At 34.5% G+C, this 27638-nt stretch overlaps 3 protein-coding genes across 3 annotated transcripts in view; all 3 read left to right on the top strand.

The window, feature by feature from the left end:
• LOC149415344 (uncharacterized) overlaps nt 1–27638 on the top strand; it is a 231510-nt gene that overhangs the window by 68849 nt on the left and 135023 nt on the right. The gene's annotated exons all lie outside the window — the stretch shown is intronic.
• LOC149415345 (uncharacterized) lies at nt 9255–12191 on the top strand. Its single transcript, XM_089642819.1, has 3 exons — nt 9255–9587; nt 11318–11539; nt 12168–12191. Exons 1-3 carry the CDS (start codon nt 9432–9434, stop codon nt 12189–12191), a joined length of 402 nt encoding a protein of 133 aa, XP_089498945.1. The 5' UTR covers nt 9255–9431.
• LOC149415346 (uncharacterized) lies at nt 12973–26666 on the top strand. The gene is made up of 2 exons (XM_089642820.1): nt 12973–13471; nt 26514–26666. The coding sequence occupies exons 1-2, from the start codon at nt 13130–13132 to the stop codon at nt 26664–26666; spliced, it is 495 nt and encodes a 164-aa protein (XP_089498946.1). The 5' UTR covers nt 12973–13129.

Below are 27638 nucleotides of genomic sequence, written 5' to 3' on the forward strand. Positions count from 1 at the left end.
GCGTTTGACGGCCGCTTCTAGAGTCTGTGTAAAATTAACAAAGGGCAAATTGCATGGTTTATTGACAACGCTTAGTTTGTCAGTGTTGTGTTTTTAGTTGAATTATTTAATTAGCGCTATGGCTGATAATTTGTGTATTCTGGAAAGTGATTGTGTTTTTTGCAAAAAAAAATTGAATGATGACGTAGTTGTTGTTAAAGAACGAGGGCTCAAAACCATATATGAGTGTAGTTTAAAAAGAGACGACAACATCGCAACAGCGATAGAAGGGGTGAACGAATTATATGTGCACAAGAAATGTAGAAAACAATATATTAATGCTAGAGTAATCAATGCTTTTATAAGGAGAAAAAAACTTGTTTCCAATGAAGAAGCCGCGGTCGAAGAATTTCAATATGCAATGAAATGCATTTTCTGTGACAGTGATGCGTCAGACGAATTTATCTGTAAAGAAAATAAAAAAATAGCGGCACTGCGGTCATATGTTCGCAGAATACAATTGCCGCAAACAAAAGTTTCGATCGCAAGTTTAGCATCGCTACGAAAAGATACATGGGCAGACAAGGTACTTTTAATTATTTTAATTTTATAAAGTTCATTATTACGATCTCTCTATTATTCTTATAACCCCTCGGGTATTTTTAGAATGTGGTTAGTTTTGTACATAGAGGTATAACCAGAGTCGCTACGCCATACATATTTCTCCAAAATTCGTGTTCAACGCACAACAACTCCAAGAAGTGTGCGGAGGGGCGATTCGGCAGTATCCGACTTTTGCCGAACGAATTTATTCCGAAGTCAAGCAGGGGTGTATAAACTTTTCAAGAAGAGGGCCGAATACGACGATATCAAAGTTCACCATTAAAATTATTATTGTTCAGCACAGTTATTTTAAGTAACTTAAAGTACTTTTTTGAAAACATTCAATTCAATTTTTGACACTGGTCATATGACATTATTTTCGCTAAATTTGGTGATAATTTGGTGGTAAACAAACCTAACATTGCACAATTTAATACATTATCTAAAAAGAATGGATATTTTTCTTTGTTAAAACAACGATAGAAAATTATCAGATTACCATTTTTAAAGTTATGACGGAGATTGTCAACGTTTTGTAGATCAACAAGCTCCAGCTGAATATCTGCTTTCAATTCGAGCTTTTCAAACCACAATTCCTTATGGATTAATAAAACCAATATGGACATTTTGTAAATTGGACCATTTTTATTCGAAAAAGAATCTGAACTCATCAATTTTATCAATAAATTGATTACACTTTTCAAAAAACTTTTTGTACATAGTTACATAGTTACATTGAAAAGAAAAAAACGTGACAATACTTCTGTTAAAATCGAAAATAAAGTTGGCAGTTAATAAGTTAATAATTAATAACACAATTCTGAAACGAATTGATATTTGCCCTGAAACCGGGTAATCAACGATTTTTAAGTGAACAAACGCTTCACGCCACGAAAACCAGCAGCACGGTTTTATTATCCCTGAACATTGCACGTGTTGATGTTGATCGACCGGATGCGCTTCGAGTAACGAAACCATAAAAAATGTTGCTTTATGATAAGGGTTGGCACATTCAACGATAATTAAAATAATTTTTTATTAATAATTTAATTCATAACAAAACATAACACACTTTGGTAAACGTTACGAATTCCGCTTCACGGTAAATATGGAATGTTTATTTGAATTGATACTTGAATTTAGTTATATTATTACTAAAAGTGACTCTTAATGTTGGGGAAAACCTAAAAAAATATACACTTCAAATTTTTATTTCGTTTAAATTATTTCACATATACGATAATACACCGGTCGTCAACCAAAATCATAACGCCATATTTCATTTGTTCGCGAGATTTCAAAGCAACTACAAAGTAATATGACATTTGCTGGAAATACCAACCACACAAAATAAATTCTTATCAAAATAAAAACAAACGTACCTACTAGTTATTTTCCTTGCCAGAGGGCGGGTGTAGGTACAGTACCTACCTACGAACTAATTCAATAAAATCTCCTTAATACTAAATAAAATTATAAACATAACCTAACCTAATCTAACTGTGATTTTCTATAACAAAAAATTGCCCATTTAATAACGCCCACTCACGTCCCATTTAGAGTTATATCCCAGTTTTCAAATAGTTTGTGGGCTGCGCTAAGTTTGTATAGACTGGTTTGTGATTTAATTCTAATAGCTTTTTTCCATGTTCTTCTGCCTAATCTAACCTAAACTACCCAAACGGAATACGTTTAATCACATTTTATTCCTTTTGGTTGTTAATTCGGATTATTACATTTAATTTTATGTTGATTATTTGTTATAAATAATACATTCACTTACATGAATGAATTATATATGATGATATTATTAATTTTACATGGAAATACTAAATTTTGTGTGATTGGCAGCAGTGTCTATGAAATATTTTATAGATAGAATTACGTTATTTAACAACGGCGACAACAACGGCGCCGCATACTAATTGACATATCGCGTAAGTTAATTAATAAAAGAAATAAAATTTCAAAGTGCATATTTTTTCGTCTCCCCCGACTTAATAAATCATCTTTTGAATTAATAAATCTAATTCCATTTATTTGAAACTGAAATATTGCGTATTAACTGTGGAGCGGAATAAGAGAGCAATATAAAAAGAGCCATGGTTTTGTACAGTCATTTTTACCGTGGAGCAAATACTTAATTATCTATATTTTCGACAAGTTTCGTGAATAAAATTACATAATTAAGTTGTTTATTACTAGTTGTTTATTACTGTTCCTTTGCATTAACAATTCTATTAATTTCTTATAGGTATTGCGACGGATTCATTATGTTGAATTAGTTTCTGTGGATGCTAGATATCATCGAGCTTGCTATGATACGTTTCGGCAAATGCCGCTAGAAGGTGATCGAAAACGAGGGCGACCAGAATCTTCTAAAACTGACTCCGCAATGAAAGAAATTTATGCAGTTTTAGAAAACAATCGTGAAGAATGCCAGTTCCCACTTAGCGATTTAAAAAATGCTGTGTCTCGTGACTGCCCCGATGATAGAACCATAAAGAGCAAGTTGAGAGAAAAATATGGTGATGACATTCTTATCACAACTACTGATGGAAAGCCAACGTTGATTTGTTTCCGTGATACTGGACATAGAATCCTGCAAAACACATGGTATACGTCAAAGGAGCATGATGTACAAGAAGAACGATTAAGGATTCATTCTTCCATTGAGGTATAATATTCAATGCATTTTTCACATTTTCGGACAACCATAAAACACAAAAAACATCAAGTCGGCTTCCCACCCCTCCCCAAGTCCCCACCGCGGCTTACTCCGCGGGCAGCGGTCAGCTATATCTCGCGCCGAACGGCTCGCTTGCCCCCCGTGCGACTAGCCCCACCCCTCCCCTTACCCCGCGGGCTCCCGTTCATCCAAAAATCACGCGAAATGAGCGTGCGTTCGAAATTAATTTAAAAAAATAGGTTGCCGTTCAAAATTTTGTTGGATCTTTGCAGAAATCGTTTTTACATAGCTATCCCATCAACTTGGCGTAAAAAAAATGGACGGAGGATTTTTCCGGAGCGATATTTTTGACTGATATCAAAAAAGCATGTTACAAAAGAAAAAAAAAGTTGGATCTCTTGATTAAATAAAGCAAACACCAATATAAAGACACTCCGTGATCGAAAAATGGAGGGAGGAATTTTCCCGGCAACAATAGAATTAAAAAACAAATCTCTTTAAAAAAAAACACTTTCTCTACAAAAATATTGTTGGATTTCTATTTAATCAGGTGGATATTAATTAATACTAACAATATGTGAAGAGTTCTCGAAAGAAATACTTTTCCAGCGAGAGACATAATTTTTTTTTCAGTTTTTGCTCTTGATCTCTTGTCATTCGTCATCCCTAAATGATACTCCTAGTGACTGCAAAAATTTCGTCGACGGGGGAATTTTTGCATACCTCAAACTCTTTATTGATTGGCCTAAGTTTGTTTTACCGTCTCCCTTGCGCTGTATTCGGGTAACGCCTTACAGTTTTATCACGAGTTTTGATGTACATTTTTCGTAATGATAAATATAAAAACAATACCACGTTTAAACTTAATTATTTTGCTAGTTAAAACGTGCGTAATTATTTGGGTTGTGATTTGCGTTTTTTATGTCGCTTAATTTATGTTCGACTGAAATAGTCCGGTAGGTAGTGTTGCATTTTATGTAGTGTTTTGTTCGATTGATTGTTATCTTTTCGATAATTCTAGTATAACTAATAAATGAACCAAGCGTCAACTGAAGCCTCTGCAGTGGGTGTGGGAGTGATAGGTGCGAAAGTGGCAAAAAAATGTAATAGTGAAACGACTGAAACTTTTTTTTATTAAATACAGGGTTTTCCAATAAGAGGTGTTATTTTGATATTCAATCGTAAAAGATCAATGGTTTCGTTGCTTGTGTGGCACGTAGCGCCGTCTTGTTGAAAGCAAAAGTTGTCCAGATCAATACCATCCAATTCCAGGCAATAAAAAACATTAATTATCTCTCGATAGCGCAATCCATTCACCGTAACTGTTGCTCCAGCCTCATTTTCGAAAAAGTAAGGTCCAATGACTCCGCCGGACCATAAACCGCACCAAACAGTCTCACGTTGAGAATAGAGAGGCTTTTCAACAATAACTCTTGGGTTTTCCGAGCCCCAGATGCGACCATTTTGCTTGTTGACGAAGCTACCGAGGTAGAAATGGGCCTCATCACTCAAGATGATTTCCATTTGATTCGCTCAATTTAAATGCGTTGTCGAAGCGTGTATCGTTCCATTTTTATTAATGGCGTAGTTTCTACTTGTCAAACGTCAAAAAATTACAGCTTCAAAAGTCACATCTACCGAAATAGCGGGCTATTCAAAATAACACCTCTTATTGGAAAACCCTGTAGTTTACATTTACGCCGAGTGAAATTTAACCAGGTGATTGCTTACATAATTAAAAGTACGAAAACAATAATCAGCTACGTGTGTAGCGATGGAACGAACGTCACCTGACGCAAAAATGTGAAGATTATTCGAGCATTGTTACTACGTTTTTTCCTGTTACACATATTTCATGATATATGTATAGATACTGGAGCTAGCTGCTCCCATACCGGACCCTTTGAACTACCTGAGCCCCTCCCCAAAGATTTGAAAGAGCTTATACGTTTCACGTGGCGTAGTAGAGGGGATATGCGTGTTTCTCTGTCCTAAAAAACCTAAACAAATCCTTCGTAATGTTTAAATCCCCCCATATTGCAGCCATGTTACCTACCAAAAATATTTTCTAACTCAACCAAAATAAAATCTATTTATCCTACAACCTTACTTAAAATCATGATGAAAGAGAAAGGGGCCTTTTTGACCCGGAGCTCTGTATGCCAATATTTCAAAAGTCAAAAGTATCGGTTATACTCTTCGAACGAACGGACGCAAGTCCAAATATGTGAAAGATTAAACCGTTTTGTGTATTCTGTGGCAAAAAAAGAGAAATATTGTTATATTTTACGGTAAAAAGTGTGCAAAAATCTACTTCTATATTGGAGATGTGTTAAATTGCCGTTAAAATTGAACGATGTTCATAAATATCATTTTAAGGCGATGCACTACGTCGTGTAATATTTTAAATTGAGCCGCTATCAATAACAACCCTTACGTAGATGGCGATAAGGTTTAAATTCCCGCTTAACACCATCCGCCCGTTTTGATTTATGCAAGAAAAAAACATGGCCAAAAAGTGCCTTTTAGTTTATTTTGTGGATGTTCAGGCATAAATATATATTTTTTTTCGATTATTTTATAAATAACTTAATTTTCCACATTATACAATAAAATCATAACCGAAAATAGGTTCGTAAGTAGGAGATTTTGAACTTTAAAGCAGTTTTCATAGGCCTTATACATTATTTTTTTCTGGGCTTATAAAAAGACTCATCTAAAAAATACTCGATTATTTCAAAGGCCACAAGATGTATTCTATTCGCAATATTTAATTAAAGCATCTGAAACATTTCTAGGCGACCAAATTTTCAAACCAAAAACACATGATTTTGCATTACTACGTATGGCATCATTCACCGCATTACCACCAAAACACAGAAAGCTTGTTAAAAACCCGGTATGGGATCAGCTAGCTCCAGTATAATATACTATATATTATATCTCGAAATGTGTCTAACAGGAAATGCGTAGTAACCTTTTTTTGTGTCAGCTGATGGTCTTTCCACCGCTACACACACAGCTGATTGTTGTTTTCGTACTTTTAACTATGTAAACAATCACCTTCTCCACCTCCCACAGTCACACCCACCTCTACTTGAACAGATGATGGTCGGTTTACTGATTAGTAGCACGAGATCAACAATCGATATCAAAATCAGACGGCTTACTGGACTAAAATTCGATTGGCCACACGGACATATTTTGTTCAGTTGTTTTAAGCGTTTGTACGTGGTTTTAGCGTAGTTAAAAAGAGTGGCGGAATCTATTTATATAAATGAGGGTGGCTGTTGCGGGCGGGCTGCGTTGACTCGATTTTTATTCAAATCCACAGTCTTATTTCGAGACCTTCAAAACCAGAGACAGGTTACTATCTACATCAGTTTTCAGGACTTAAGCTATTAGTCAATAAATTCACACAAATAAGTTGTCTCCCTGCTGCCTTACCATACTTTGATAATAGATTTGAAGGAACGCCGGAACAGCTGTCACAATATTAAAACAAAACTCATCTAAAGATTTATCTCTTCAATGTTCGGAACGCCATAATATCTCTCTGTGGTAGTGCGCATTTTCATTAGGAAACTAGTTGCGCAAAATTTGTTTCACGTCATTAGTTTCACTGGCACGGTTTCACGTTTAAACAAATTTATATTTTAATTCACGACATTAGTTTCACTGGCATGGTTTCACGTTTAATCAAATTTATAATTTGTTTCACGAGATTAGTTTCATTGGCATGGATTCACGTTTAAACAAATTTATAATTTGTTTCACGACATTAGTTTCACTTGCATGATATCACGTTCAAACAAATTTATAATTTTATCTTGCATGCATTAGTTTGATGATTCCAAATTTATTGGCAACACTAGTGTAATGCAACTAATTCCATTCGTGATGAAATTAGTGTCGTGAAAACGCTTCTGCTGATCGGACGTGTGTGTTTCTTGTATTCGCGTGACAGTTACTAGTAGAAATAATGGCAAATCAACGCTGGAATGCTGATAAAAATATACAGTTTATCAAAGAATACCATCGAAATGAGTGTCTCTGGGATCCTAAACAAACTCAGTACAAAAATAAAGATTCCCGAGAAGCGGCCTATAAGGCAATCATGGAAGCCATGCAGATGGAAAATGTGAAAGATGTAGTTTGTAAAATACGTACACTTCGTAATACCTATAATAATGAAACTTTGAAGGGGAAAAAAATCAACTCTACGGGGACGGCAAATGATAGACTGTATATTTCTAAAATTCCGTGGTTGCGACATTTGGATTTCTTAAAAAATATAGACAGTTACACGAGAGAAAACACTGACAATTTGGTAAGTTTATTAATTATGACAGGTTTATTTATGAGGTACCTACAGTTTTTTTTTCTTTATTTTGTGTAACAATACTATGCACTGTAAAAACGCTTTGACGTTGATGGTGCGATGTTTGCTGTGATCTAAAGATTTCAGAACGCTAAATTTTTTAGCATTTTCACAACTGTTTCGTGATTTTTATTTTTTATTTTTCTTTATTCAGTGCATTGTTTATTGCATGTCATTGAGAAATCTCATGTAAACAGTGCTCTTCTTATTGTTTCGAAGGTCATGTGTGCAAAATTTCATCAATATCGGAATAAACCTGTAGATTTGTAAAAATCAAAGCCAAGTCGCCCGCCCGTAACTCCACAGATACTCTTAGTTTTTATATTATAATATGTAGATAGACATTCATTAAAAGAGAAGGAAATGTTTTAGTGTATTCAGAATAGAAGTCTTTCTTTCAAAGTTAATCAATTTCTTCCTGTCTGGAGCCCATGAGTCGAATGGTCGTGTCTAAATAAATTGGCAAATTAAACTATTATTAGTTATTACTTTTTATATTAATATAAAATAACAGCACGAGTCACGTAACTCGTGACTTACGGAAATTCGCAGGTACATAAAAGGAAATCTCGAAAATCTGAAAAAAAATCTTAGTAAAGCTGATTAAGGTTTACACCCAATTATTGTAATACTTGCGCGGAACCGTGAAAAATCACGGGATATTATAAGTGTGGGATTTGTGAAGCTGGAACAATTTATAAAAAAATATTTGACCCAGGGTTTTCAAACGAAGAAATTTATCTCGAATGTTAGTAAACTTAAAAAATTACGACATCTGTCCAATGACATTATCGAATGTCAGTAACATTTGAAAAATTACGACATATATCCAATGACATTATCGAATATTAGTAATATTTAAAAAAATACGACATATATCCAATGAAATTATCGAATGTTAGTGAAATTTAAAAAATAAACTTTGCATTCGAATAAGCGTGTGTTCTTATATACCTATGTAGATGTCACCTGTGACAGGTAAAAACATGTTTGTTTTATTTAGCGCCATCTGTTGGATAAACATATTTAGTTTAAATAACAGCGCCATCTGTTGGACGTAAAAGCAACACGCGCTATTGTTTCTCTATCTGCACAGACAGACTGAGCCACAGCAACGCATGGCGGGGTACAGCTAGTATTTTTTACAAATACTTCAAGCTTCACAAATCCTCCAATAATAATATCACGTGACCTTTCACGGGTCTGCGCTAGTATGATCCAGGTACTAATAAATTATCGAAGAAAGCAAACACTTTGTGACTTGACATTATAAAAATGTTTTTTTAAACTTTGTTTTAAACCACTTTATTTGAGTTATAGGTCAACCGGTTAATTTAGTTTATATTTCCAGTCCTGAAAAGTGTGCTTGTAGTGCAACCGAAACCGATGGACCTACATAACTCAAATAAAGTGGTTTAAAACAAAGTTTAAAAAATCGTTTATAGGTACTAATATTTCCAACGCTTGATAAAGGTGGCTTCCTATAGAGCGGACCGTCAGCGCAGGCTACGTACGCATGCTTTACCGCGAACTTGCCTGCGCTGTGCGCCTGCACAAACCAGTTTGAGTCGGGAAGTCCGTGTGAATGGATGGCTAGACGGCAAGACTGTAGCTCGCCCAAACCGAAAACTGCGACCGGCGTAATCTTTCATTTGCGATCGGTTTTGCGAGTACAAACTCTGTTTACGCGGTAAAGCGGGCGGTACACGCAGTGAAAGCAAGAGTTTGCTCTCAGTTCGAGAAAATTTGCGGTTATAGCACTTTGTGTGTTTTTCAAAAATGACGGATGTGCGGTGCTACACAAGGGAGTTCGTGGCGGAATTCATCGCCTTATATAAATCTTGTCCTTCTATTTGGAAAATGAAGTGTATAGAGTATTCAAATCGCAACAAAAAGAATGAAGCATATGAAATAATGGTTAATAAACTGAGAGAGGTGAGTGTTATAGATTATTTGATATCCATATGAAGTCAAATCTGTTCAATGAAAATGAGTGATTATTTTTTTTTTTGAATAACAAGTAAAACTTTAAATTGTAATATTTAATTATTGAAGATAATATTATCATATTTGAAACCGAAAAATCAGAAAAGGAAACGGTCGCATCTAAGGGGCGCTGCTCTACCAACATATGTCCTTCGGTCTGTTTCATACTTCGAATGAGAACTACAAAAAACATCTTCATTTTCTCACAGCACATTTTTATTGGCTGCTATCTTTATGTATGATTGCAAGATTCATCTGAAACTAAATTAACTAAAAACGAACTAATATTTGAAGATATAGGGTCACAATGGACCTAACCGTGGGTCATATTTAACTGTATCATATTTCGAATGAGAACTACAAAAATTATCTTCATTTTCTCACCGCACTTTTTTACTGGCTGCTATCTTTACGTATGATTGCAAGATTCGTCTCTAACTCAATGAGAACTACAAAAATTATCTTCATTTTCTCACCGCACATTTTTACTGGCTGCTATCTGTATGTATGATTGCAAGATTCATTTGGAACTAAATTAACTAAAAACGAACTAATATTTGAGGATATAGGGTCACACTTAGGGTTGCCAGATGTTATCCAAAAGGAGGACATGTCCTCCTTTTCCATGTTTTGTCCTCCCTTACCTACTGTAAGTCCTCCTTTTTGCTAAACATCGGGCGGGACTGGCGGGAGGCGAAAAAGACAAAAGCACGCAGATCACGCACCAGTGCGGTGCGGTGCGTCACGGTGCGTGGTCACAGCCTGTGCAGCGCGTAGTTTGTTATTGCAATTAGATATTCGTTTGAAACAATTGGTTATTATTATATTAGAATCTTAGTGATTAATTACTAAATATTTGAGTATATTTAACGTAGTCATTATGAGTAAGCGAAAGTGTAAATTTACGGAAGTATTAAGAGCCAAATACCCGTGTTTTACTAGCGGGCGAGACGACTTTAGCGCCGAATGTTCTATTTGCGACTGCCATGTGGATGTGGGCAACAAGGGCACTACTGCTTTAGGAAGACACGTAGCTACGGAAAAGCATAAGAAGATGATACGAGCTGCAGGGTCTTCTTCTAAGGTAACCAACTTTTTTCAACCTTCTACTTCATTGACTCTCAAAAATGCCCATCCCGAGAAGGAACAATTCTATGGAATGTACGGCGAGCTTAACGAGAAAAATTTTTGCTAATTCCGAAAAGGCAAAAATCTTAAATGCGGAAAAACTAAGACGGAAACTATAGTAAATCAAGTTATTGCTCCACATACGATTACGACAATCATCGAAACTTTGAGGAACATCTCTTGTCTTTTTGTTGTCACAGACGCCATCAACGACAAACATTATCTTCATTTCCTCACTGCACATTTTTATTGGCTGCTATCTTTACGTATGATCACAAGATTCGTCTCTAACAATGAACTAAAAACGATCGAAAATCTGAAGGATATAGGGTCCCATTAACTCAGTTGGAAGAGCAGCGACATCATGTCCAAGATGCGACCGAATCTTTTTGATTTCAAATTTTCGTTAAAAAAATACTAATATTATCTTCAATAATTAGAAATTATAATTAGTTACGTAAGTATATATGTGTATGAATGTAGTAATTGAACTTACCACCCTTTCTTACCAACTCGAACTTACCAACTTACAATTTACCCTATCATTATAGGTAGAACCTGACGCCAATAGGGACATGGTTACAAAAAAAATTAACTCATTGCGAAGTTCCTACCGCAAAGAAAAGAAAAAGGTGAAAGATTCTGAAAGGTCAGGTGCCTGCACAGACGATGTATATAAACCTTCGTTGTGGTACTACAATCTACTGACTTTTTTGGATGATCAAGATGATACTAGCCAAATTATTTCAAATTTTGACGATTCAATCTCACAGGTATGTTGTTTGTTTTGTAGACTTCATCTGCGCAATGGAAAAAAAATCGGTTTGTGTTGTAGACTTCATCTGCGCAATGGAAAAAATCGGTTTGTTTCGTAGACTTCAACTGCGCAATGGAAAAAAATCGGTTAAATGGAAAAAAGAGAGAAATTTTAATAATGTATATTTGTTTCATCCTAATATTATTTTGTTTGACGTACATTACTTACCAGGAAAATATTTTCGCATTACATTTGATTCCAGATAAAATAGCTGTTTATGAACGTATTTCAAAGTATTTTTTTTTCTTTAAAGCACATGAGAGACTTTATTATTAAAAAACGACATACACAATTCGACGGTGACCGGATAACTACTCAAAATGACAATTCAACACACCTATGAAAAGTTCTATAAAATTATGCAATTAATTTTTTATTTGTATTCTACTCAAGCGAAACGATAGGAAAACCTTCTATTTATCTAGAGCAGAGGTTCCCAAACTTGTTTGCCCCGTAGACCACTCGCCAAATATTTTTTTCCGTAGACCCCCTGCCTGCCGAATATTGAATTTTTCTAAAACTATTAACGTTCCATGTGATAAATCATTTATTTTTTTAGTTAAAATATTCTCTTCCCTTGCCAGCCCAACAACCGGGTGGCGGTATAGTTGCTCTGTCTTTACATTATTCATACAGGGGCACCCTTGTGAGGTATTACACCAAATGAAAATGAAGCTGGATAAGCAACGGGAATTTCTTTCTGTAGCTAGCCCTACAGAACTGCCCTTTAAGTTCTTTGTCAGTGCTTATTCCGGTCAGTTCTTCTTGCCACATGATATCCGATTCTTCAACGTTGCATTTCCATAGTCAAAATGTCCCCAAACTTAGTTTTGAAGTCTGTGTGAAATGCATTTAAATGTTGAACGTCATTATTACCCTGGACGTTTTTCAAAAACAAGTTGGGGAACTAAGAAAATTCACGGCTTCCATTGTGCCACGTTTTGCTTGAATATATTAATTCTGACAAGAAAAGTAACGCAGACTCTATATATATAACTCAATTAACAACTTTACGAAATATAAAAATACAAATATCAAATAAGTAATTTTTCAGTCTATTATTTGTATTACGTAAGCTGTGTTATTTGTGTTGGTGTATTGTGTCATTTACGGAACTCCTAAATATTGACTTGATTTAAATGGGGTCCGCTCGTATGTACCCCCATTTGAATCTCGTGGACCCCCAAATTTTTTCTCGCTGATATAGACCCCCAGCATGCCGATATCGACCCCTGGGGGTCCATATAGACCACCTTGGGAACCTCTGATCTAAAGCATATTTTTTGGTATTCACAATGTACACCAAATCGTTATAAAGATTAATCAAAATAGTTATTTAGCATTAAGCCCCGTATTCATGGTAAACATTAGTTTAGCAACAAAGTTGAATCTACGTGTTGCGGGGTTGCTGTCAACATGTTACTGGCAACACTGCGTGTTGCGGAGTTGTTAACGGCATGTTGACAAGCTCTCGCCCGACGAGCGTAAACATCAGTTTAGCATCAAATGTTGACGTGTGTGAACGTGTTTGCAACAGTTTATAAACATGGCAGTAGTGTGGAGCAATGATAAAATAATGCAATTAATAGAATTGTTCCAATCTAAACCATTATTATGGGATTCTTCTATAAAAGAATACAAAGATAGAAACAAAAAGAACGATGCATTCGAAGAACTTTCTCAAGCCCTAAATGTACCCAAAAAAGACGTGGAAACTAAAATACATGTACTGCGTACTCAGTTTACTAGAGAGAAAAAAAAGATGTCGGCAAAGAAAACTACAGGCAGCGGCGCAATAGAAAAATGTAAATGGATTTATTACGAACCATTGGAATTTTTGTTATGTGGTGCAACCACTTCTGGTGAAACGGATACTATTAATAAAACAGTAAGTTGTTTTTGTATATAAATGATGAATCGTATGAATTGTACATAATTTTTGAATGAATCTCCAGTTGCAAGATATCGTAATGTAATAGCCAGCCTCGTTTGAGGTGAAACTGGCTGACGAATATTTGTTTCCCCTTTGGCTATTGACGGACCAATCATTTCCAGAAGATGTTTGAAATCACTTTTCGACATTCTCGTAAAGTTAATAAATGATCCGTCTGTCATTCTGAGGTCACTCATCAAATTTTCTCCTTGCAGAAGATAGTTTTGAATCCACCATATTTTTCTCTTTTTTTAATTGAAATCCTATTCATCAGATACAGAGAACACAACAACACTACTTCCTCGGGCAACATTTTAACGCAGACTGGTGTGTGGACAACCTGTATTTATTTCAACAAAGTTTCCAGCAACATTCTCTCTGCTCATCAACAATGTTGATCAAATATTGCTAAAATAATGTTTACCATGAATACAGGGCTTTAAGCTTCGCCTTAACACGTTGAACGCCATTGTGGAAATGAAGAAAAAATACCATTTTAAATTTGAAAAAAAAAATACTCAGATGGCATCGGCGACCATCAAAACGTATTCCTTTTTTTTTTACCAAAATTTTCCATGAAAATCAAGAAAATTACCTGCGGTCACCGGTGACCGTCATGGCGCTATGGGAGAAAAATCACGATTTTCATTATGAGGTCACCGGTGATCTATATGGCGTTCAACTTGGTAAAGTAGCTTATGACGATGGTTTTTATCGTGTAAACTCCAATTTGTACTTTACACTAGAATACAATAGAAAAAAAGTATTTAATTAGACTACGTTCAAAAAGCAAAACAAAAGTGCAAAAATTTGCAAACCTTGACTAATAATTTTCTAGTGCTAAATGTTGTTTCATACAATTATTTCAAAAAATTAGCGAGCGCTTATGGTAAGTTTTTTAACGCAAACGGAAAGCACGGTATTCTCCCTTTCTAACACTGTTTAAATTATATTTCTCGCCGTATTACAAAATGAGATAGCATACATTTTACGAGACCTATTCAGGGCCGAGATATATCTCCCAAAAATACTAGGTATACAGCTGTTAGTTGTGTGTGAAGAATGTCTCCCAAAGTTGTCCTAGGGGTTAACAGGATGGGGTTCCATTATTTGAGCCAGTAGCGCCCCCCACCAACAAAGATAATATCCTGGCTTTGTGTTTAGCTTCGTGGGGCCGGCGAAATGTAAAGATACTAAGTACAAAGCTAAGCTAGTATATAATCGGCTAGTGTACGGCAACGTCGCGCTGTGTATTTTTTATTTTAACATAGATAATATTCTCTGCTAAAATGCCAAAACTATGTAACGAGGTTAATTTAAAATTCGTACAATTGTATCGTGATGAAAAGTGTCTTTGGAACGCTAGTATTCAACCTTATAAAGATAAGTCTATGCGTAATTTTTCGCTACGAAAAATTTGTGACGAATTAATGGACATCGGCATAATAATGAGTACTGAAGATATTAAATATAAAATTAAAAATTTAAGAGCAACTTATTGTCTAGAGTTGTCAAAAATTGAGAAATCGACCAGGTCCGGAGCAGGTGATAAAGATTATTATAAGCCAAAAATAAATTGGTTCGAAGAAATGCACAGTTTTATAAAGAATGTGCCATTGAAAAGAAAAACAATGGTTAGTTATTTTCATTTACATAATTTATTTATTGATAAATTTCACTACAATTTATGCATTATTATAATGATTGGTTTTCGTGAGATAATCACCTCAAGGGCGTTTAAGAGGAAGTTACAAGCCGAAAATGTGGATATTCTTGGTATACCTTATATTGTAGGAAATAGCCATTAAAATCGCTTGTCACAGATAATCTTAGCTATAATACTGTTTTTTTTTTTTAAAGTAGTTTCCTTTACGCATTCATACATTTTTATTGAAAAAAATTTTTTTTTAGTAGTTTACATTTATATTTTTTATTGAGTAACTTATTATTTTATTGGTATTCTACTCAAGCGAAACGATAGGAAAACCTTAAATTTATCTAAATCATATTTTTTGGTATTCATAATGTACACCAATTCGTTATAAAGATTAATGAAAATAGTGATTTAGCATTAAGTTTCGCCTTAAAGCTTGGTTCACCGTTTTACTGCTAGAGTACAGTAGCGCTGCTTTCACTACTGGCGGTAAAATGGAACTTTACATCAACATTACTGCAATCCATACCGTAGTATTTGGTTTATGTCGATTGCTTACCGACCCGTGGGACGACGGGCTTATAGTTGTAATGTAAGCAAGCTCTTATTGATATTTGAAATAGAATATTGTGTGTAAAATTTGGAAAATATGCTATGAGACACGACTCATTCAATACGCACAAAATAGGTGCTTGCGAAAAAAAATATTGTTATTAAATTAAACCCAAACTAAGAACCTTTTAGTTTGGATATTGGGGGCGTTCAAGTATTATGTAAGCACTATAGGGGGGCAGGGGGGGTCTTTGCTTTGCTTATTTTTGATGACATGGGGGGGTGGGGGGTCGAGATAGTGATTACGTCAGCACTGCTCAGCAGTAGTTATTTTTTTTTACACATTGGCAACCCACACATTGTCTATGTTTGAAAACCGAATACATATTCTTGGATTCCTACAAATAATTAATACGTTTAGGTACTCGCTTAAAAAACAGAATTCATTAACAGAAAAATGCATATAGGTACGAGTACCAATTTTTACGTAAGCATTGGAGGGGGTTAAGAGCTTTGCTTACTTTTGGTGACAAGGGGGAAGAGGGGGTAAATAATTGTAATAAATCTGCTTACGTAATACTTGAACGACCCATTATTAAAAAATCAAATAAAAATAAAATAAACCCACTTGTCATTTGTTAATGGAAAATGAAAATGGCTGAAAAGTAAACACGAAGAATATGCCAAATTAAATGCATTATTTTTACTATAAATTGATATTTTTTTAATTTATGCATATTAGGGGCACGCCACTTGGTAATCAGATTTTTTCTCCATTTTCAAGATTTCCTTCTTACCTGCGAATTAAGTCACGTGTTACGTAATTTATGGTATTTACTTACGTAACTCGTGATATTAAAATTAATATTTTATACCGTTTTAGTCTTGGCTATCAGTCTGAGTCTGTTGATAATGATAATAATATATAATGGTTTATTTATTGTGTATGTCAGAGTGAAACCCGTTTTTAGTTAGAACGCGTTCTTACTAGTTAAAACAAGATTATACTGAATATCCCACTCGGGCGGGACGAGTCAGTCGATTCGTGGCCCGCCCGCGCCTGCGCACACCCGCACAGTTATTCGTTCGCTAAGCACGTTTCATTTGTCATGGCAGATCTAAATCAAGAAACGCAATGGAAAGATTTTTTTAAAAAAAGGATATTACAGATTGAAGAACACGAAAAAAAAGAAAACCATTACAATGTTATTACGAAAGACACTTATGATAAATTAGTGGACGAAATTGAGGAAGCACAATTAGCTGACAAAAAGACACAGAAACAGTACAGAAGATTAAACAGATTCAAGGTTATAAACATTTGTGGAACGCGTAAGTTAGTGACAAAAAACGAGCCTATCAAGTACTACTTATATGTAGACGAAATTTACGATATTATTGAAGCAGTTCACGTGGCCGTTGGTCATGGAGGTCGAGACAGATTAAAAGCTGAAACTTCAAAAAAATATGCAAACATAACTATAGAAATGATAAATATTTTTCTGTCTGTGTGCGAAACTTGTCAGCGTAAAAAGGGTATGAAGAAAACGGTATGATTATTTTCATTTCACTTATTTTTAATTAATACTTTCGACATGGATCTGTGATGTTCCAAATGTTACTTTAGTATATGATTATTTTTGTATTACTTAAATTGATAATAATGACATAGATGTATTATATAAATATATTAAATAAATATATCAAATAAATATATTTAATAAATATATTAAATAAATATATTTAAAAAATATATTTAAAAAAAATTAAATAAGTGTATTAAAAATATATTAAATAAATATATTAAAAATATATTAAATAAATATATTAAAAATATATTAAATAAATATATTAAAAATATATTAAATAAATATATTAAAAATTTAGCCTGCGTATGTTTGTGCTCGCAAAACTCAAAAAAGTAGTCGACTGATATCGCTGAAATTTTCAAAGTTTGTTCTTATTAGTGCCAGGAGTGTTTAGAGAGTGGTTTAAATGGTAGAATAAGTCGGGGACGCCCGAGGAGTACTTATCGCAATATCATTGCACCCGAAGGAGATACCCATTCGAGTTAAAATCGATGTAATGTAGTTTTTAACAGTAACATTGTGGTATGCTGTAGTTAATGGTGGAAGGATTATAGTAGATAGTTCTAAATAAATATTGTATTAAACAATATGTCATATCAAAGGCATTCAGTATAAACTACTTTTAACTAGAGAAAACGCGTTCTAACTAAAAACTTATGTTGATTGCAATAAATATTGTTATTTTTTTCAAGTTTTATGCTTTATTTAATTTTTATTGTAAGACTAACATTATTTTAATTTTAGCGAGTTACTGCAGACCCCGGTGTGTTTTTACAAGGAGAAAACGTCGATGAAAGTACACCTGGAAGCAGTCAAACAAATATCATTTCAGGTATATTAAACATTTATTTTGCAACAAATCCAATCTGTGCTTTACACTCGTACAGTGAAATTTTGATTCCGAGTGGTATCTTTTCACCAGGGCGAAACTAAAAGTATCTACCACGCTACCCGGTGATTTTATTAAGTTTATATTTTAATTAAAACCAAACTAAGAACCGATTGTAATTTCTTAATTTTATAGTTTGTTTTAAAAAAGAGAAGAAAAAAACTAACCTTAAAAATTTCACATCAATAACAATTTTCCGCCAATGATTCTCGATTATAATTATATTTGTAGGAAATAACCATTAAATGCATTATTTTACATTTCCGGCTACTTGAAATAGTTGTTTCTCATTGAAATCTAACTGATAGAAAGTGTTTTAAAATTAAAATGGTCCCACTTTTCCGTAGGACCTATCATTTTTACCCTGACTCTAATAATATATTTTTTAAATTGTTAATTATATACAGGGTGTTCGGGGGGTAAAGTGCGCTAACTTCGGGAGATGATTATACATGATGGTAAAAAAGATAAATAACCTTTTTAGAAATTCCAATATTTATTTACCCATGCCAAAATATTTTTCTAAATAGAAGAATATTTATTTTCCCATACAAAGAATTCATTTTTTTTTATTGAATTTCGAAAAAAAGTTGTGGATCTTTCTTGTTTGAATCGCATAGAATCACCCCTCGAAGTTATCGCACTTTACCCCCGGACACCCTGCATATTTTTACACAATAATGTCCTACCTATATTGTACGATTTGAGATTTTCACGGTAAAAAGTATTATAGTGGTTTGTTGTTGGGGTATTATGCCGTGCTGCGCTATCTCCTTCTTTGGCCAACGTTTCGGACAGCATTGCAGTGTCCATCATCCGGTATCGGTATCGAAACGGTATTGCATCTTCATACATAAGCACACATTTCACCACAACCTTATATTACACTTCTGCCCTGATGATGGACACTGCAATGCTGTACGAAACGTTGGCTATAGAAGGAGATAGCCCAACACAGCATAGGTAATAACAATAACCCAAAAACAAATCACTATTCCAACTTATATGTTTAAAACATTGCTTGAAGCGGCATTAGCCGTTTTTTCTAGTTTTTGCAAAGATTTTCATTACATTATAATTTTGGCGGTGTGGGCTTGAAACACATTTCCACGTTTATTTAATCTATTCGTACGACATTTTTATGTATGTTATAATCCGACTGCTTTTTTCAGAAAACGTTCCGAAAATTTTACCTCCTCCACTTATGAATTTGAAGCAAAGATTTCCTTCACACAAACTAGCGATGCCAGTACCAGTGACAACCAACCCGCGTCTCGAAAGGACTACACCACTGAAGAAGCGAGCGAACGAAACATTACAAGTGAAATACGTACCCGAAAAACGCAGTAAGAGTCACGATTGCGAATTGTACTGTGAATTACTATCGAGGAAGTTGATAAAATTGGATGAGAATACACGACAAACTGTTATGAATGCGATCGACAATCTGGTTTATACGGCGATGAGCAATCTACAGTACGCTACGAGCGAGCCCGACTTAAACACCCCTGACCCGAGTTTTCCAGAGGAAACGCTGCAGCACTCTTCAACACACAATATCTCACAAGTAGGTCTATACTATATTATTATATGTCCCCTCAGGTTCCATGCCAAAACAGAACATTGAAAAAAATTTTTTTTTCGTTTTTATATACCTATTACCTGTGCATCTAAATAATACAGGGTGTATCGGCACGTACCCGACAAACTTTAACCAGCTTTTCCTTAGCACATTTGGAGTCAAAAATGTTATGGGCACTTTGCTGTCCGGTAACTTTTTTTTCAATTAAAAACAAAAAAAATATAAAAAAATCCACACTCCGTCACTGTCATTGGCATTGTTTCTCGTGTTCAACAGCTGTTATTAGCAAGTTTGTCAAAAAGCATCTTCGCTCTTTCATACACACTAAATAATAATAGTTAAAAATGAGACGAATGGTGCCATACCATTTCGTCGTGATTGTAAAAGCGCGCCAATGTAGGTACGTACGTACATTATTCAACGAAACTCGAATAACATATTGCCGGATGGGTTTTCAAACTTTGACAAAGGATAAAACAGTGGTGACATGTGGTGAAAATATGAATGAAAAAAAATTTATTAAAAAAAATGTTACCGGACAGCAAAGTGCCCATAAATTTTTTTACTCAAAATGTGCTAAGAAATAGCTGGTTAAAGTTTGTCGGGTACGTGCCGATACACCCTGTATATGTAATGTAATTTTTATGAATTATTTATTTATTACACACAATTATTACAGACGAAGTTTCCGTGACAGTAAAATTGGATATAAACACTAAAATAATAAGGTATAAACCTTACATAGAAAAACAAAAGATACCACACCTCAATAATGTAGTACATACGTATGTATGTATTGGTTGATACTACGTTGCTATAAATGGCTTTAGCCGTATTTGGTGACTAGTAACAAGGTTTCTTTCTTTCCTTCACATCTCCTTCCTTCAATCTTACAATATACCCCAATTGGGAGTGTCCACTGAATATAATTAATATAAGCTAGAAGTACCTTTTCACGTCGTTTTGAAAGAAACCCACTGTAGGGACGACAGGGAAATTTCCTAGATCTAGAAAAAGCAAATATTCCCGAATTGTGAGGAAAAGTTTTAGTGTAATCCAGGGAAAATTTTTGGGCATACTATCACACCATCCCCGATTATACTACGCTATCATTGCACCATACCTACAAAAATGGCAACATACAGCACCATAGTTCCACCGAAGCTTGAAGGCGAAATAGGTAGACTCGACCTGAAATTTGTCATTTTAAGGCCAATTTTATACGTAAGTACTCTTTTCTACAAAAAACACAAAACGATTTCGAAAGATCGTTATTTTATCTAAAAGAAAGACGTTAAATTTGTAAAATAATATTATTAAAGTGTTACCGTTGGTCGATGCGCAGATTTGTTACATTTTCAAAGGTAAATTTGTATTATAAAACAAATATTTAAAATCATATAATTATGCAGTATAAACAATCGATAAATTATATACGGATCTTATCTATAAGAATTTTGTTTTTAATCCGAGACGCGTTTTGTGACAAATCCCTAAATTTGACTATTTATTTATGGTCTTACAAATTGGTATAGTTCAGATTTTTTTACAAAAATAATTTACTAAGACATTATTGAAACATTAGAAATAATTTATGACCAACAATATATCTTTAAAGTATATAATAAAATTAATATAAATTGGCGCACAGACATAGGAATTAATAGACGAGAAGATAATGGCGAGGGGTAAAATCAACTGTTGAAGAACGAAGGGAGTAAGGCTGACTGTGATTCGTCAATAAATCAATCTGACAGTAAATAGGCATCTCGCATTATAATATCACCATTTACTACTTAAAAGTAAAATCTGCTTTTGAATGAATAGACATTTTTACATGGGAGCGCAAATTACTCGCCACGTTATGAACAAATTTGCGAAGTCCAAATTCGGCAAAAAAATTCGGTTCTATTTTCAGAGTCGAATATTTCGTTTAAGTATTTAGTTAAGACACTTTTATAAATGTTCATAATTTACTTACCAGCAACCAACCAGCTTTGTGTTTCGCGTCCAGACGTTTCTCGATGTGATAGTATATGTTTCTAAAACTGATCTATATTATACGATGTGAATATGCTTAAAATAAAGTAAAATAATGCTTATATATGGAATGTAATACGACAATTGGGTTTATTCTCTTTTTCAAATCTATTTTTACAAGTTTTCATAGTACAAGTCAACATTTTGCCGTGTTATTTCGTAAAATGAACCGATGATGCCTCGACCATAGTTCGCACAAGAATGATGACGTCACGTTTTCAAATTTCACTTAAGGCCATACGCGAGAACAGCCGGCTCCAATGGAACCGGTAAGGGGAGTGGGGATAATACGCTTTTAATCACTTAGGGCAGGTCTACTAATATTCATATGTCTATGGATTGGCGTTTGTTCTTTGTTCGTTGTTTGTGATTCGCGTTTGTGCATTCTCGGCGCAACCGAAATTTTTAATTTAGTCAGTATCCGCCGCGACAGGGCGGCGAGCAGTTGTTTCGTTTCTGCCGGTCTAGTTGATAACATTTTAAAGAAATTCCTCGCTTAAAAATGGGGAGGAAAACACCAGCGGAAAAAAGTTTTGTCAGAAAACAAAAATTACGACATCAAAGACGTACGTGGGAGAAATGTTTTCAGAAAAAACAAAGGTTAGTGATATTTAATTATCCGTGTTCACTGTACGTACTTTATATGCTACAGGGTCGTTCGAACGAATCAGTCAGAATACGAATATATTTTTTATAACATTTAGCGATAATTTCGTGTTGTTTGATTTCCAGGGAAAAGAATCAACTACTAACGGATGATAGTGATTCTAAAGCAAATATTGTCTCTGAAATTTCGTCGGTATGTGTAATTTACATTAATATTATTATTATTTAATTATGTAAATAGGTAATACCTACAATATATTATGAATCATGGATATTATGGTGACCGAAACCGTGAATATTGCGGTATTTATAAACTAGAAATAAATAGCGGCGTTACGCGAGTTACACGCACAAAACCACACCCTTGTATACATGGTGTCGGGAAACGCGTGGTATATTACGTTGACCGATTCAACTGTAATTACCGCGGTAATTATAAACAATAATTTTCTACTCAGCGTTGCGCGAGTTATGCGCATGCAACATTACCACGTGTACACGGTGTGGGGAAAGTCGTTGTGAAATTACGGTGACTGAAATCGTGAATATCGTGGTAATTATAAACTAGCGATAAAATAAAATTTAAAAAAAAAAAAAAAAAACAAAGAATAAAAATATTTGAAAATATTTAAAAAAAAGTGTACTTATTCATAAACATACCTACCTATTTTGTATCTACTATGTTAACGCACTGCATTTGTATTTAATTATGTTTACGCACTCCGACGTATAAATTTCAAATATGTATGTAACTACTTATTTAACCGAGAATTTAACAAAAATAATTGTTATTTCATCGGAACCATGCTATAGGCTTCGTCAGCCGCGCGGGGGGTACGGCTCGTAGTGGAATGAATAAGGTATTTCTATCTCGTTCTAAAAAAACTCCCGATCGCGAGACCGTCTTTTGACAAAATTTGAATTCTCGGCCGCTGGGATCTTATCGCAAGCGCAGCATAATTGCGGTTTTTGACGCAGTTTTTAGAAATTTCTATATTGTTTATTAGAAAATAATATTATGTTTAAACGAATAATTTATTCTTCAATGAGAACTAAACGTATTAAAATGTTTAAAACAATTTCGTAAAAAAATATTTACAGAACCTCTAAAAATAGCTTAAAGTTCGATAATATCCTTTAATTCTAAATACAGGAGAATTTTAAATATAGACATTATCATCATGCCAATGTCTTCTAAACGATTAGAGAATAAAATATTTTAAAAAAGTATTAAAATAGTGTTTGAATTTATAAAAACAGTTTTTCAGTGCTTAGATATTTTTACTTGTATCGTCGCATTATATAAATCACGACGCAAATTATTTATCTTCAGTGTCCGAGGTGGCTTCAGAGTGAGAGCACGTTTCATTTTTACAAAAAATAAACACGTAAATGTGTAGGCACATGAGAAAAGAGATCACAGTAAAGGTTAGTCGTTATGTTATTATGTATCATTTCTAGCCCAAGTTGACTTTTTTAGTATAAATCTCGTTTTACGCGACACTTGACCAGCTGGTTGACAACCAGCGGCACAGAATGTTATAGAGTGCCGCTTCACTAGAATCGTATTCCTTGTTTTATTTATTTACGCCCTACTGGGTTTTTACATAAATTTCTAATTATACAGTTATGTTAGTTGTAACAATGGTACATCTAATAAATTATGTTAAAAGAAATTAGTTTTTTTTAACTAAGGAGTGGTATTCTCTTACATTTCAATAAAGTGTTTCTGAAGAGTTCGTTACATTACTAATACCTTTTCCCCAAATATATCGATAACATTCTCAAATTTATAACCCAGATTATGCCGTCGATTTATAGGTGTGCTAGTTGGTTTGAATAAAAACACAGATTATAAACTTTTTAAATTGGATTACCTAGGCAAGATCACAATGGAGTTAGTGGAGAACACTTGTTTGATTTATACGATAGTTAAAAATTTTTGACATGTTTCGATATCGGGGATTTTTTTTAAATGTATCAAATGATTAGTTTGACAGAACGCGTCGTTACTTCTAACATATAGATACGTTCATCATCAACAAACCAATACAAAAACCGACCTATATAATCCGTAAATCTTTTTTCCAGAGGGTACTAATTGTTTAGAATGGGCAACAAAGAAAAGAAAAACCGGTATCCGCTAGTAAGCAGGGTGAAAAAAATCAAAAGGCAGAATAAAGAACATAGAAAAAAGGTGCAATTAATGCTTGCTTCTAGACTCAGCGATATACCACCTCTACCTATATTACAGCAGGTAATTTCACACTTGTATATACCCGTCTATACGTACTTATACACTCGCGTAATATGGGAAAATAAATGAGCCAATCGCAATTCGGCAGTTATGTGAACAAGAGTCCATAACTATTGAATAGAGTGGCTTATTTATCGACCCTGAACATTGTTTTTTTTGGAGCTACACCTGATGGTTTGTCCGGTAATAACTATATCGTCGAAATTAAATTCCCGTCTTCTGCAAAGAGTATTTCTGTTGAAGACGCAATTGAAAAAAATAACGTTTTGGAAATTAGACATCAAAAAGTATCGCGTAAACTAAAATCACGATTGGTATTTCCAGGTGCAGGGCCAATTACACATTAGTAATAAAAGTCATTAAATTTTTGCCTTTTGGAGTGGCTCACACTTTCCTCTACAAGTTCAGCGTATACTTCAAGATGTCAAGTTCTGGGAAGAAACAATGCTTATTAAATTAACCTATTTTTATATGGATTGCATTCTTCCCGAGCTTATCGATCCTAGAGTCACAAGGTCTATGAATGTTTGTGATCCTTCATGTATCTTAGACGCAATAGTATGTAAAGAACGTCAATTAGGAAAGCCACGTTTAGATTTGATAGTTGATTGAATAATTATTTTCTTTTTTATATTAAATTATTTTTAGTATTCTTAAGTGATATAATAATAAATGATAGCTTTTATATAAAAAAAAGTTGAATCTTTTGCTTTTTATATTACATAATTATTTGTTTTATGTAACTTTTTGTAAACAAAAATAATAAATATTGAAAATGACCGATTTTTTATTTATCTTGCCAATATATTCAGATATAATTGTGATCAGATATTATAAAAATGTTGCGTGATTGAATACCGTTTTGTTTTGACATCTTTCAATGAAGAACTCGTCGGTTACGAGTCATAAGTTACTGCCTACCATCTAGCAGTGTTGTTGATGGTATTGAATAATTTATCAACAAGTTTGATAGAAATCTGATAAGAATCATAAAATCATGAGCTCCTTCCGCAATAGGTAATGTATTTATCGAAATTTATTTAAAACATGCACATTCAACTTAATAAACATAATTTGAAAGATGCCTATCATTCAGCGTTTCATGTTCAAACCTTACTCATGGGTACCATCTAGTGGATTTCATCGCTTCTCTGACTTGGAACTGAGTTGACTAGCGCGCCTAGAGTGTTCCCCGTTCCAACTTACTTCATTTCTCTCCACCCCGAAATAATATTTCGGTTTTCGCAAATACACGTATTTATGTTTCTTTGCGTTAAAACCAAAGATATTAGAAGAACGAGATATGCTATGTTGGCCGCCGGACCGTAGCCGGAGTACTACCTAATTAGGGTACTTTGAACGGTATCGGGACGTGTACGCACAGAAATCTGTTCTATGTATTAGTGCGGATACCTTAGCGACGCCTTAGCGTAAGCGAAGGTGTGCAGTAGTATTGGTGAACAAAACCGGCGACACTCGGCAAAACAATTCCACTCAGTACGAACTGCGCATAGCACATCTCGTTTTTCTAATATCTTTGGTTAAAACAGTTCGATATTTAAATACAGGGTGCGGCACGGAAACTTGCTGATTTGAATTGGACGCCGACGAGCGAGGCGTGGTCAGAAAGGGGTGGGGAGGGTCTCATTGGAAAGAGGGGGTCTTGAAGTTTATTATTACACTACAAGCCAGTTGGCGTCATGCGTTGGACAAAGGAACAGCGTGCGTTTGCCGTCGAAGCTTACTTTTCTAGCGGTCATTCGGTGGTCGCTACCCAACGTGCCTTCCGTACTCGGTTTAACATTCATCCCAAGGGTCCCGTTCCTAGGCGGCAATCAATTGTTTCGTGGGTGGACATATTCAGGGAAAGTGGGAGTTTGGCAAGAAAAGGCTCAGGAGGTCAATGGACTTCCAGAACTCCAGAAAACGTCGAGAGGGTGAGGGAGTCGGTTTTGCGCTCTCCCCGGCGTTCGGCGCGTAAACACGCTGCTGCCCTGGGGATTTCTGATCGCACAGTGAGACGAATTCTTCACAAGGTATCACTAGATTATTGCGGTTTTAAAATAGTGCTTAACTTCTTCTTCTTAATTTGTTAGTTTGTGAGAGATTAAATTTTTTTTGTTCAGTAATGAATCGTTTCCTTCTATGTATAACTAGGCAATTTATATTGTAAAAAACGGGAAATACACAAAAGAAATCTAGATATTCCTATAAAGAGCAATACCGGCAAAATTGTTAACGTATGGTGTAAGTTGGGCTGCAGAAGGTAAGCCAAAATTTAATATTTATCTAAATTATTAGTCGGTAAATTTTTTTTTAAAAAGATTAGCTTAATTTTGTTAAATTATTTGTGTAAACCGTTTTTCGTAATCTATATTAAAATGCGAAAAGAAAAATGTTTTTTTTTAACAAGATCGTCGGCCATTTTGTCGAGTGTGTGGGCCTTTGTACGAGGAGGTTTTGCTTTCGCTGAGTACCTACGAAACGTCAAACCCATCGCGGTGATTATGCCCACTAGCTGGGTTGCCAATTTGTGGAGAATTCCCCAAATTGCGGGGAATTTCTACGGGTTTTCAAAAATAAATGGGTATTCTGCTGGGAGAAACTTTTTGAACATTTTTGTAATTTATCGGAGCGAGAAAATCCAAAAATGAATGGATAATAAAAAATAAATACTATTTTCGACAGATTTTTATATTTAAGTGTGTTGGAACATATGCATTGACAACCCTGCTCAGAAATCAGTAGCGTTCTTCGCCGCGACGTGGATACACGTTCACTGCTGCTCTGTTGGTGAGCTTATTCTTGGAATTAATAAGTTCCTACGTAGATTACGTTTTTATTAATTCTGAAAATCTAATTGCACATAGCAATTAGGTAACTTACGGTTAATTTAAATTTAAATGGACTTCTACGGTCAACTCGCACATAGTTCAGTGGCAGTTCAGTGACA

This window comes from Hesperophylax consimilis, chromosome 18, assembly GCF_061612785.1.
Source record: "Hesperophylax consimilis isolate HC1 chromosome 18, BYU_Hcon_1.0, whole genome shotgun sequence".
NCBI classification, from domain to species: Eukaryota; Metazoa; Arthropoda; class Insecta; order Trichoptera; family Limnephilidae; genus Hesperophylax; species Hesperophylax consimilis.

Excerpts from the sequence above, each read along its gene's own strand:
- LOC149415345 (XM_089642819.1), top strand. The coding sequence starts at position 9,432 with ATGACGGATGTGCGGTGCTACACAAGGGAGTTCGTGGCGGAATTCATC. Across the intron at positions 9,588-11,317 it reads TGGTTAATAAACTGAGAGAG|GTAGAACCTGACGCCAATAG; the intron begins GTGAGTGTTATA and ends CTATCATTATAG. Across the intron at positions 11,540-12,167 it reads TTGACGATTCAATCTCACAG|CCCAACAACCGGGTGGCGGT; the intron begins GTATGTTGTTTG and ends TTCCCTTGCCAG.
- LOC149415346 (XM_089642820.1), top strand. The coding sequence starts at position 13,130 with ATGGCAGTAGTGTGGAGCAATGATAAAATAATGCAATTAATAGAATTG. Across the intron at positions 13,472-26,513 it reads CGGATACTATTAATAAAACA|GCGGCAATCAATTGTTTCGT; the intron begins GTAAGTTGTTTT and ends TCCCGTTCCTAG.